General features: G+C 43.3%; 1 protein-coding gene across 3 annotated transcripts in view; it reads left to right on the forward strand.

Moving 5' to 3' along the window:
• The first annotated feature begins 5,437 nt into the window (after positions 1 to 5,437).
• The window catches only part of LOC5506441 (protein unc-80 homolog), a 45,335-nt gene continuing 37,431 nt past the window's right edge, over positions 5,438 to 13,341 (forward strand). For all 3 annotated transcript variants that reach the window (XM_048732254.1, XM_048732256.1, XM_048732255.1), the window contains exons 1-8: positions 5,438 to 5,728; positions 6,583 to 6,634; positions 7,181 to 8,926; positions 9,417 to 9,666; positions 10,259 to 10,632; positions 10,967 to 11,072; positions 11,990 to 12,279; positions 12,753 to 12,968. In XM_048732254.1, coding sequence (XP_048588211.1) covers positions 5,637 to 5,728; positions 6,583 to 6,634; positions 7,181 to 8,926; positions 9,417 to 9,666; positions 10,259 to 10,632; positions 10,967 to 11,072; positions 11,990 to 12,279; positions 12,753 to 12,968 — 3,126 coding nt within the window. In that variant the 5' untranslated portion in view covers positions 5,438 to 5,636. The remainder of the gene's footprint in view (positions 5,729 to 6,582; positions 6,635 to 7,180; positions 8,927 to 9,416; positions 9,667 to 10,258; positions 10,633 to 10,966; positions 11,073 to 11,989; positions 12,280 to 12,752; positions 12,969 to 13,341) is intronic.

The raw sequence follows: 13,341 nt of genomic DNA on the forward strand, positions 1-13,341 counted from the left end.
TCATGCAGTGACGATGATAATGAATTCTCCAGCAATGACAGCCTGTATACCATTCAGTCAAACCAGAAGAAAAGGCAGTATTTTGAACAAGTGTTAGCTGTGACAGAAGATAAGACGGCCAGGCAGTCAATCAAATTTCAGCTTGATACCGGAGCAACATGCAGCACACTATCCCTTAACGACTACAATAAGCTGACCAAGAAGCAACCCGAGCAGTCCCAAACTGAGCTGCGAGCCTACAATCAGTCAACCATCAAACCCATGGGGCAAGTCAAGCTTCACTGCACAGCAAATGGGATCACAAGAAAGGTTCACTTCCAGATAATCAAAGACCAACGTCATGTCTCTCAGGCAGAGTCTGCGAAGCACTTAAGCTTCTTGAATTCAATGAAGAATGTGTCCACCAAATCGAGCCAGGTCCAAACGAACCCTTGACAAAACAAAATGTCTTACATGACTACAAGGATGTCTTCAGTGGACTCGGAAGGCTGCCGGGTACCCACATAGGAACAGATCCAACTGTGAAACCCAAGCAGAACAATCCTAGGCGTGTCCCTATCCCAGTACAGGAATTAAAGAAGAAGATTGAGGATCTTGAGGAAATGGGAGTAATCGCTAGAGTAACTACTCCAACGCTATGGATAAGCAGCATGGCGGTAGTCCGACAACCAAACAAGCTACGAGTATGCCTAGATCCATCGGAGTTGAACAAGGCCATAATCAGAAACCATTATCCAACTCCAACTGTTGACGAAGTGTCACCCAAACTGACCAATGCCAAGGTACTCTCAGTAGTCGATGCAAAAGATAGATTTCTGCAAGTTGTCTTGGACGAGCCATCAAGCTACCTCACAACATTCTGGACACCTTATGGCCGTTACAGGTGGTTGCGAACGCCATTCGGGATCAAGTCCGCCCCAGAAGAGTTCCAGCGCAGAATCAATGAATGTATTGAAGGCCTTCCAAACATCGCAGCAGTCCATGATGACATCATCATCTATGGAACGGAAGAAACAGAAGAAGAAGCAATGGCATGTCATGTTGCAGCTCTCAAAGACCTACTGGATAGATGCAGAGAACACAACCTGAAGCTCAACCCAAAGAAGCTCAAATTCAAGTTGGACAGGTTGACCTACTTAGGAAATGTCCTTAGCGCAGACGGAATCTCTGCTGATCCAGAAAAAGTGAAAGCCATCTGTGAGATGCCGCAGCCTGTTGATATTGCAGGCGTCCAGCGCCTCATTGGTGTTGTCACTTACTTGTCTAAATCCCTTCCTCAGCTAAGCACGGTTGCAGAACCTCTCCGACGTCTGACTGACAAGTACGCAGTGTTTGACTGGCTGCCACAGCATCAGGAATCCTTTGAGAAGATCAAGATGATGATCACCAAAGCACCGGTATTACACTATTATGATGTCAACAAAGAGGTAACCATTGAAAGTGACAGCTCCAACGTAGGCTTGGGGGCAGTCATTTCACAAGAGGGACACCCCATTGCCTATGCCTCTAGAGCTCTCACTCAGACTGAGTGCAACTATGCTCAAAAAGAAAAAGAGTCCTTAGCAATCATGTATGCAACTGAACGTTCTGAACACTACATTCTAGGCAAATAGAATGTCAGAGTCCTTACAGATCACAAGCCCCTTGTCACGATCTTCAAGAAGCCCATCCTTACCTGCCGCAAGCGTCTGCAGCGAATGCGACTACGTCTACAGAAATTCTCGCTTGCTGTAGAGTACAAGCCTGGGCCCACGATGTATTTCAGTGATACCCTATCCCGCGCATCACTACCGCTCGACCACGCACGTCCAGACACACCAGCCTATCAGATATTCCAGCTAAGTGAAGAAGAGAAGATACGAGAAGAAATAGAAGATATCGACATGCAGGAGTCCCTGTTTGTGACTGAGGAACGACTTGACAACATCAGACGAGAGACAGCTAAAGACCCCTCACTCCATACTTTGATGACAGTCACCAAGCAAGGTTGGCCAGACAACAAAGCTGAAGTTCCCGCTTGTATTCGTGAATACTGGCCATACAGAGATGAACTATCAACTCAGAACGGACTTGCCTTCAGGGGAACCAGGATTGTCATTCCTACAACAATGAGAACTGATATGACAACACGAGCAGATGCGTCACACCTAGGTATCCAGTACACGACAAATACAGCTAGAGACATCATGTATTGGCCAGGAATGTCAGCTGACCTTACAGAAGCAGTACAGCGATGCTACACCTGTCAAGAAATGCAACCAGCACAGCAGAAAGAGCCAATGATGACACATCCCATACCTCAGCTACCATGGCAAGCAGTTGCCAGTGATTGCCTTGAAGTGCAAGGCGAACACTACTTGGTTCTAGTAGATCTGTTCTCTGACTACATAGAACTAGTTCAGCTTCCAGACATATCATCTAAAACTCTCATCCAGCAGATGAAACCTATCTTTGCAACCCACGGGACACCAGCAGTTCTTATATCAGACAACGGAACCAGCTACAGTTCACAGGAATTCCAAGAGTTCACCAAGGCATGGGAAATATATCACGTAACTGTAAGTCCTCATCACCACAGGTCTAACGGGAAGGTGGAGTCGGCAGTGAAGATTATGAAGAGAATCATCATCAAGGCCAAGAAAGACGGCTCAGACCTGTGGAAGTCACTATTGGAATGGAGAAACTCACCAACTCCAGGAACATCCAGCTCACCAGCACAACGACTTATGTCCCGCCGAACCAGGTCTATGTTGCCTTGCAGCCAGGCCCTGCACAAGCCCGAAGTACAGGCAGCGGTGACAGAACAGATCATCCAAAAGCGCAAGCAGGCCAAACACTATCATGATCGCACAGCGAAGTCACTGCCTAGTCTTGTTGTTGGTCAACCAATAAGGGTGAAGGTAGATCCACAACAGGCTCATAGCCATTGGAAGGCAGGACAGTGGTTTCCATGGCAACAACGCCACGCAGTTACGTTGTACAAGTCAATGGCAGGACGTATCGCAGAAATCTGGTACATTTGCGAGACGCTAAACCTGACCTATCAGCTGCAAAAGACCATTCTGCTCCAAAGCCAAGCCATGATGCAACAAAGTCTTCAGGAATGTCTACCTGCAGTCCAGGGCACCAGAACCAAGTGGTCCAGGTCCATTAGTCGCCACGACAACTGTACTTACAGAACCAGTAGTCACACGATCAGGACGAGTTGTGAAGCCTCCACAAAGGCTGATCAATGCTCAGTCATAGTTTACTACGTAGTGACTTTTAAATGCCAGTCATAAGTTATTTGAAACTGACTTATAGTTATAGTTGCTGTTTAGTCTACAATTGTGTTTAATGTTTGTTGTCCCTAGAAAGGGAGATGTTATGGAATACCTGTTGAATTTGCTAGTTACCAGGCTCTGCGCTGCAGGGCTTAGCTTGTAGTCAACTGAACACGAATAAAACAGGATCATAAGTCGTCATACTTACCAAATAATTATTTGATTTCGCCATCGTATTCGCGATATAAATCAAAGAAGGAGCTTTCAACATTATCGGAAACACAGGGCAAGTGCGAAAAAAACATGCCCGCTTTGTATCGCGGACTGCCAAAGGTAGCCCAAATCTTGGTTTCCACAGTATAGTCCTTCCAAATCGACATGATGACCGAAATTAGTGTTGCTCTCGCTCGATGCGCTCGCTCGAGCAATTATATACAGTCCGGAAAGCTTCGCACTTGTATTGTGCAGCGTCTTGCGGAGAAGTGGTGTGTTTGGAAGCCATTTCAGTGCTGGCCAATGAATCCGCTTCAAGGATTTTGAATGACGGAATCCGGAAGCTACTCAGGTACTAAATCGTCGGCGGTAGCTCGCAGAATATTGAAAACTGCACTAATTGAAGTCTATTATTTGAGACCGTTTAACTTTAAATATCAATCAATCAATTTATTTACACTTCACACAATATTAAAAGAAGTAGACATAAAACACTTGAAGCACAAATGGTTAATTTAAGGGGTCTTCCACACAAACACGGATTAAAAAGTATCCGGATTCGTTTCGCCGAAAAAGCATCACTTGATTCGCGTCCACACTATCGTTTTCGCAGCGTGTTCGCCTGGATCCAGCCGTCCACACTAACACGGATTCAAAAGTATCCACAGGTAGCCCAGGCTCACGGTGAGTGTAGGTTTATTACAGAGTTTGTATGAGCGTACAGAGTTTGTATGAGCGAACAAATCTCGTTGAAATAAATATGCTGATTTGAAAATAAAACGGTAGCTTTACGGACGTTGCTGCTACTCAAACCCGCCATTATTTGCCATTTTAAGCTGTTTTAGCCGCTGCGAATTTTTCCCGTCGCCTTCTGTATATAAAATAAACATCAAGGTTGCAAACTCCAATAACCGCCAAATTCCAAAGTGCTCAACAAATCCACCGATCCTTTCAAAATCCAGACTCGCACGGTAAAATAAACCTCGCAGAATCATAGCATAGGTAGGGTGCTTCGCATCAGTATGACCGTGCCTTGTATCTCTGAGTCTTTACCGACGTCCACACTAACACGGATTTAAACGTTTGAAAACGCTGAAACGGGGTGACGTCATTTTTAAAGCAGCAGACGCGCCTGCGATATGACGCCATCGCTTTCATTTTGATACGGATTCGACCGTCCACACTACGGACCAAAGTATACGGATTCATTTTGATTCACTTTCGACGGCGTTTTCAAAAATATCCGAATTCGCTGGATCCAGCGCGCGTGTTAGTGTGGACGGAAGGCCTAAACGTATCAAAAAGTATACGGATCCAAACGAATCCGTGTTGGTGTGGACGACACCTTAGTGATATCACTGGGAGTTGGAGTGCGGCGATATTGATGTTGATCCAACTGTCAGCAGCCCCCTCCCCCTTCCCCACAACGGCCAGAAAATTTACTTCAGGTCCGCAAAAGACGTGCTATTTGTAGACAAAACTTTAAAGCATAAGCGAATTAGATAAAGGCATTCTAGATCACGGTGGTATATCATTAATTTATATGTCAAACGTTTTTGTAGAAAAATCCGAAAGAAAAAGTCCCCTTTTTTATTCATTCGGGAGTGTTCAGATTTTAATCAGAAATTCCAACCCCCCCCCCCCCCCCCCATACCCCCCCCCTCCCCCCCCCCAGGAAAATTAGGTCTACTTTTTCAGATGTGACACCCCCAGATCCTGGGTACTGGGCTGCATCTGACTAAAAAGAAACTTTTACTATGTAAGAATTTCAAAACGACACATAACGATAGATGTGTTTCCAATACACTATTCCCCTGCTAAAAATGCTTTACGTTTACAAAAGTCTTTTTTTTTCTGCCTCAATCATTCAGTCTTTTTCTTACTACATCAAAAGCGCCCTCATGACCGACCTTTTAACCCCTTTATTTCTCGGGTAGCCTGTGGTACTTGTCTCGCCCAGAATGCCACACGCTTCGTCTTGTAAACATGGCTTCCGCTCGATTCAGCAGCTGACGGAAAATGTTTTGAATTTCAAGGATGGCTAGTACTCCGGTCTATCTATCCATCTGCTGATCTCCTACGACTAGGAGAAGCAACCTCCTGGTTATCTCATGGCGGTAGTAATAAACTGGTTGCTGTGAACGAAGCGACAGCCTCAGAATGACCAACAAGTCATTTGCCATTCGGGAATTCAATGTTGAAAGAAGATCAATTCCTTTGGCTATTCAGACATATTTTTGGCGGCAAACTAGGTGCGTATTTAACGATCGTTAGATATTATATTTTACGGACTCCGTCAAAATGTCTAGCTTAAAGTTATCCTAAATTTTTGCCGAAATAAAGTGTCAACCCTTTGAAGTAATTATGCGTTCAATTCCGAATGCTCACTTGCCGCTAAAAGCCCCTGCCGAGAAATATTTCACCTCATTAGAACAAAACCTTCTATTCTATCTATTCTATTATTTGCAAAGAATTAAAAGCTCAAGTAAGTGAGGGTGTTTTGGAGTTATTTCTTTTCACAAATCAACGCTATTGTTTGCGTATGTGACAAGTTGTACAAGAAAGATTTCTTCGCGTAGAAATAGATCCGACTCGCTTTTGAAATGTACTATGATCGCTATCTTTTACGACCCGATATTTTCAAAATTTTTCCCCTAGATCCTTCGCGTAGTAAAAACAATATTTAATTGCGTTAAAAGTGCCCATAGTTTTGGGGAAGAAATATATTATTCAAATTCAAACAACCCATTTCATAATATTTTGAGTCTTTATATTTTCTATTGTTTTCGTATTCAAAATAAGGTAAAGCAAAATAAAAAGTCATCTGTTACTTGGAGATAAAGTGGGTGATCGTTCAGCGTTCAATGCCAAATATTACAACTTTTTTGCGCTTTATTTTGAATCGGTTTTAAATTGAAGGCTACATGTCGATTTCTGAATATGTAATTTTGTAGTTGACAAAGGATTTAAACCCTCATGTAATATTATAGCTTTTGAATTAATTGCATTTCGTCTTGTTACTACAAATAATTTGCTTTTGTTTTTTTTCTATAATTTCTCACTGTTTTTGATTGACTGTATTTTATGGATGTTTTTTTTGTCGCAGTCAACTTCTCAAGACAAAGCTCGTGAAAAGGCAATATGAATCCGCCTGTATCGTAAGTAATTATTTTGTTCACAGTAAAATAAAACAGTGAAAAATAGCGCATTATGTAGGCAGAAAAATACTGCAGTTATTTCCATGCGAAATATCATATTCACACATTCCAGGCTTCTCCAGGGGGGCATCAACATATAGAAGACATGTATAATTGTAAAATCTCGTATTATGTGATATCACTGTAAAGGCAATAAATGCAATAAATCCATGCTACCTTCCAGTTGTAGAACTGCCATTTTCACTTTGCACTGATAACATTTTTTTAATTAGGTGTATCTATTAACAATTTTATTGTTTAACAGACTTTGATCTAGTCTTGTTTTTTTTTCATTCTCTCACTATTTCAATATCATTTTGTCACTTTAATAATCATGTATTTATTATATATGCATAGCTGTTCATTTTATGTGTCTATATTATATAATAAATATAATATAATATTATTATTACTAATTATTATTTTGGTATCAATAAAGATTTTTGTAATAAAATATTATAACAAAAAGATAATTATCTTGAATCGTGAGTTTATCTTCATTTACAGGCCTTAGAGAGAGTTATCTGTGAGAACCGTATCCAAGATCTTCAGCCTAGCCTTGCCAGTGCAGTCAAGAGTGTCCCAAGATGGTACTTCGTCCACTCTTCCGTCCCTTATGTCATCCAGTGCTGCGCGGCCCTGCTTTCTAACCGACACCAACTTGGATACTTTGACAGGCTTAGCAACTCAGAGAGAGAGCTTCTTTATACGCTACAATGGATCTTATACGAAGCACCTGCAATCTGCAATATAGAAGACCCAGAGAATCAACTGCACCCAATGACCACAATAGAACTATTTGTAAATCTTTTGATTCCACACGTCTTCAAGATCCATGAAAATGATTTGACGTTCAGGCTAGAGTATGGCCAACAGCTGTGGAAACCATTGTGGTCTCATAAACTGCCCCCTCTGCCCGCTTTCACACACCATGTGATGTACAAAGATCCCAATAACCCTGATGACATGAGTATGACTGGGATCATGTATGATGGGAACAGGAACAGCCGTAGCTCTAACACATACTCGCGTAAATCAGGAGTCCCGGACGCTTTACCTTTTAGTAGCGCTACCTTCTTTGATGTGGCCGTTCTGCGCTGCTTGTCTTCTCCGGGGTGGTGTGAGGAGGGTGTTTATTGGGCCTTACAGTACATCATTGATTACCTCAAGCGGGAATTCGACATTCCCGACCCTCTCCCTAAGGCGACTTCTTCTATGAACAGAAGTGTGTCTTGTTGTGAAGAGATAGGGGTGCAAATACAAGTCACCAGTGAAGACCAAACAGATGTCGTCCATGCGGCGCCTCCTCCAGTCGAGAGCGCCGAAGTCTTGGTTGAATGCACAGCGGCGGAGAAGATCGACGCGACAGAGCAAGTAGTGGAAACAGCGGATGACTTCACCGAGGACTCAAGTGACGTGAAACTCATTGAAAAGCCTGACGAACATCGACCCAGCGTCACTAAGTTGAGGATAACTGTTGATTCACCCATAATGCGTCGTCGTAGCTCGCCGACTGGGGAGGCCTCGGTAGAAGGAGAGAACAGTTCCTATTACAGGATTTCAGTGACCCCTAGTCCTGCCACAGTCGAGCTGATCAATGAAACTGACCATGTCAAGTCTGACCTCGGAAACACTAACAATGGCGCGGATACGGAAAGCCAAAACGGCGGAATCGAGGGGCTGGGGCTTGCTAGATATGATAGCTCAGGTTCCTTAGAGCTGAGTATTGGTTCCGGATCCTCCATTCAAACCGGAAGTGACGGAGATAGATTAACGTTCTCGTTTAGCAGTGTAAGTCAGTTGGGGAGTGGCCAGATCGACGGTACCGACAGTAACGAAGAATTGATCAAAACTAAGGGGGATCGCCTGGAACGGGTGCGTCAACTCGAGGCTCAGTCAAGCATAAGCAGCGACACAGATCCCCAGTCGAAACCCCACGTACAGGAGAACGAAGTCACAGAAACAGGCAGCTCTGATGCCGAGAAAAACTTACTTTGTGACAGCAGCATTGTCACCCAGGAAACAGCGATCCAAAGTGTGGAAGTGTTTCAAACTGTGGAACCTTTTATACGTGTGAGCGCTGCGAGTATACACGACTCAATGTTTACCAGAACCGAGCATTACCTCGTGTTTCCGGGAGCTGCCGATTACATCACGACAGACGGCCGACTAAGCGTTCTCGTCATCCTGCAAGCCGTTAATGGCGTATTGAAGGAGAATCTTAGCGCTCGTGTGTGTGGCACCGCCGTGAAGGTATGGCACAACGACTTGGTTAATTTCTTTTTCCTTTTATAGACATTTTAAACAAGTTAAGTGTTAAATGCCTAAACAAGTCACAACATTTTCTGAGATATTTTTTTTTCCTTTCATTTAAGCTCGAGAATAAAATAATTAAAAAAATATTTTTTCAATGGTTAGATAAACCTTAGTAGACTCTCTTATTAGAATTTTCGAACGGTTCTACGAGAAAGTACGAAATAAACTGAAAAATAGAAAGGAACTTTTAAACGATTAAAGGAAATCGGATAAGTTACGCTACTCCCATTTCGCGGTATTTACGGGTTAAACTGCATAATATATAGCCAAAAACATAACTTTGTCTTTGGCTTGATCAATCAAATGGTCAAAAATGTTAAAAGGATTGTAGATAAGCTGACGCAATTGGATTTCCTACTGGTCCTATGGCGGCCCGCAGAGCCACTTTGAGAAACTGTTGTGATAATGTTGAACTTGAACGTCCAAGGTTTTGGAGCTTCTGACAACCATCCATGAACGGGAGCGCTCGCGAAAGCGTTCGAGCACCGTGTCTACATCGTTACCCCACATCGACGACAGAACAGTCGCCGAGACCATCGCGGTCGGCTGGAAGACGCACCAGAGCGAGACGGTCTTGGGCCGACTCAGGACAAGCTTTTATGGAAAGACTCCGACCATAAACAGCTTGGCAACGGGGTGTGGGATCCGGCTGATTAAAGCTCTTGGATGCCCATTAGGTAAGTCTTACCCCATCCCCCCTCTGCGGGGAGATATAAATGTACAATCCATTAAGTACGATTGACCCCCCTCCCCTTTGTGGAGTCATACAGTTTATTGGAAAAGATTTACCCCACTCCCCCTAGGGGAGATATTAATGTACAGTCCATTAAGTAGGATTGACCCCCCTCCCCTAGGTAGAGTTATACAGTTCATTGGATAAGATTTACCCCACCCCCTGGGCACTTCTTGACACCCAGGGCATGACGGGAAGGGACAGTCCTTCTCCAAAGAGATCATTTAATTTTTTACTTTTGATTTTTTTGAGATTTGAGACTTTGTAAAGCGACCATAAACGATATACGTTAACAAAAAAAAACGGTTAAAGATCGCATGATATCGTTATACAAGAAGATATAGGATTATTTATCTCAGATGATCTCAGAAAATCTCAAGTTGCCTTGATTCGACCCCTCAGTATTTAAGGTGTACCCGCTCGAATTGGTTGACATTCTCAACAATTGAGCGCGTGCCATCGCAATCTGTGTTTTGTCAGTCTTTAGTTTTGTCTATATTTTCTCTGTGAACGAACCCTCCCATATATCGTCCTAGGCTGTGGTGAGGGTTGCCATGCCTACAGAGGCGATCTCCTACGCGACCAGGCCAACAACTACCTGGAGTCATTACGTAAGCAAGACGAGCGACTCTTCAAGGCCTGGTTGCTCAACTACTCGCGCATTGAGCCTGTGGAGGAAATAGTGGACTTTCTGCACGCGCTACTTGGGTTTTGCGAGGATGGTGGCGGGTTTGGCGGTGACGAAGAGGGGTTTTGCATGATGCCGGCAGAGGAGGAGGTCAAGAAGAAGCCAGAAAAGCCGAATTTGTTCGCGAATAAAGAAGGCGTCGAGTCTATTGTGGTGGACGTCCTCCTGAAACCGTTGACCAGTAGAGTGGCAGAGATGAAGCTCAACGATCTAGATAATTTGGTAGGCACTGTTTGTGAGATATGTGTGGTTTGAACGAGATGATGGCATGATGCTTTTTTAGTCCACTGCATAGTTTTTTTTCTTTGGGGGGAGGGGGTGCGCCTTGTCTGTCTGTTATTTTGCAAATTTAATTGACAATAACTTAAAAGTGGTCATGAGAATGCAATTGCTCTTTTTTGGGCGGAAAATCTGATGAATGTAAAAAATGGGATGATTGTTGCTTCAGCTGGAAAGAATTCGAGTGGGAAATGTGGTTTCTGTGTTTTTTGCGTGAAATATACCTTCGAAATTTGTCAATTTTTAGGCGTGAGATGAATTAACGTTTGTTTCTCAGACTTTTTATGGTGAGCTTCGGCAGTTGCTACGATACATCAAAGAAAACTACGGTGGGGCATTCTGGAAGGTCGCCATGAGTGGACTGTTGGAGTGTGCTTTCAAAGGTGAGCTGTCAATCAAAATCACTGTGGGGGGGGGGGGAGGGGTCACGGAGATCTCGTGTATGCACCTATGTCAAATAAGGTTGTACTCGAGCATCTATGTATCGTAACCCGCATCGGTTTATGGGCAACGTGTAAATGGGTGAATACTTGTCTGTGAAAGCCGTGTAAATGGATGGATACTGGTCTGTGAAAGCCGTGTAAATGGATGGATACTGGTCTGTGAAAGCCGTGTACCCAGTACCCAGGGGAGGAGGGGGATGCAGGGGGTGCGTTTGCACCCCCCCCCCCCCCCCCACACACAACGGCAGAAAGTCCAGTTAGCAATATAAATGCTTGTTGTCGGCAAAACGATAAAGCATAAGCGAATTTAAAAATGGCATTCTAGAACACACTAGTATGTCAAAAATCTAAAATTCAAACGTCTTGTGGAAATCGAATAAGTAAATCCCTTTTGTTCTCTCAGGGGAGGTCAGATTTTTATCAGAATTCTCAAACCCCTCCCCATCCTGGAAAAATTAGATCCACTTTTTCGGATTTTGCACCCTCCCAAGAAAATTCCTGGGTACGGGCCTGAAGAATACCTTTATTTTACATTGTGATCCCGCTATTGTTTTAAGGACAATTAGTGGGTCTCCGAATGTGTCATGTATCAGGTTTGAATTTTAGCGCTTTTCATTCTAATCCAGACAGTTCCATAGTAGATAGCCTTTCAAGGTGTTGTTTCAATTTTATCAATATTCCTTGGTGTTAAAATTCTATATATTGTGAAGTATATAACTAGACTATAGATTTATAAATTAGATTGTAGATTTTATAAATAAATTAAGTTGATGGTATATTCTGATGAATATTTTCTTAATAGATGTTATTATTTTAAACCAAAATCTTAACCCAATCCCGTTCTTACATTTTTCTAGGGAAACCAGTAGAAACAGCAGAAGTGATCCAGCCTACTCCTGCAGTAACCGTGACCTCTAAAGAGCCAGTGGTGGCGACGTGCAAAGCCGTCAAGAAAGAGATGAGCATTCGAGAGAAGATGACGCCCAAGGCGACCAGACGCAAGTTCTTCAAAGGCCAGAAAACCAAACACGAGGAGAGCGACATAGACTTGAGGTCAATACACTCTGCGACGTCTTTTAGCAGCTGTAAAGTCACTGCTGATGGCACTGCAGTCAAGGACACCCTTTCACCGAGATCTAAGAGAAAGGTGCGTCAGCAGTATTTTAGATTTTTTTAAAGGTCGTATATTTGGCCTTAAACTGGTTCAGGTTCATTCGACCCCTAGTAAACAAACCTTCTTGACACCTCTTCTTACTGACTCTTAATTTTCTTGAAGGTAGATAACTCTTCTTGTTTTACACATGTTTCCAGGAGATGTCACTAATGGAGTACCAACCGTTAATTCCTACATATATCAAGTTTCTTTTGTCGTTTAAATCGAGATCTAACTTACAGTAGATAGTTTTAGTTTGCTTACTGTTTAGCTAACAGAAAACCAAATATATCCTTTTAAAGGTTATTAAAAAGCCGGTTTAAATACAAATTGTAAATGCAAATTGCGCTAGCATGCCTGGACAATAACAACAACAAACACTTAGCCCACTATTGCCTGCCTTGATCATCACTCTACTATGACCTTCTAAGTATTAAGTAAGTATTCCAGTCATTCCCTTTTCGCAGAATTTCAGCCTGAGCGCATGGCGGCGTAAGGGGGCCATCGGCCAGACATACGACAGCGACGACGAGGACGACCCTAACGATCCTAACAGCCAAGCCATGAGTCTGAAAAGAAAACTGTTCAAGGAAAAAAGCCGAAAACGCATCGAAGAGGTGTTCCCTTCAGCCGTGAAAAACTCACGCAAGAAACTCTGCACATCGTCCTCTTCGTCTTTACAGGTAAAAAGGGATATTTTATATTTGTCCTACTTAAATTATTTTGTGCAGTATCTTCTCCTTGTCTGAGCTTCTTAAAAAAAATTAAGGCAGGGGGGGTCAAGGTAGCAGGGGCGGGTACAGTGCCCCCCCAAATTTATTTCTCTTCAGGGTGCCCCTCCTTAGGGTCACCCCATTCCCCCCCCACCTTCGGGAAATCCTAGATCCGCGCTTACAATGTATGCCTTGCAATAAGAAAAAGGTGGTTAACATGGCAGATTCCTTTGTTAAAATAACGAAGCCACATAGAACAATTGTGTTTGCTGAAACTGTTGCAGGCAAAATACCCTGGCTTGTTGCACATAGAAAGAACGACAAGTGTCGTCTATCATAAAGC

The sequence above is a fragment of the Nematostella vectensis genome, chromosome 9, assembly GCF_932526225.1.
Source record: "Nematostella vectensis chromosome 9, jaNemVect1.1, whole genome shotgun sequence".
Lineage (NCBI taxonomy): Eukaryota > Metazoa > Cnidaria > Anthozoa > Actiniaria > Edwardsiidae > Nematostella > Nematostella vectensis.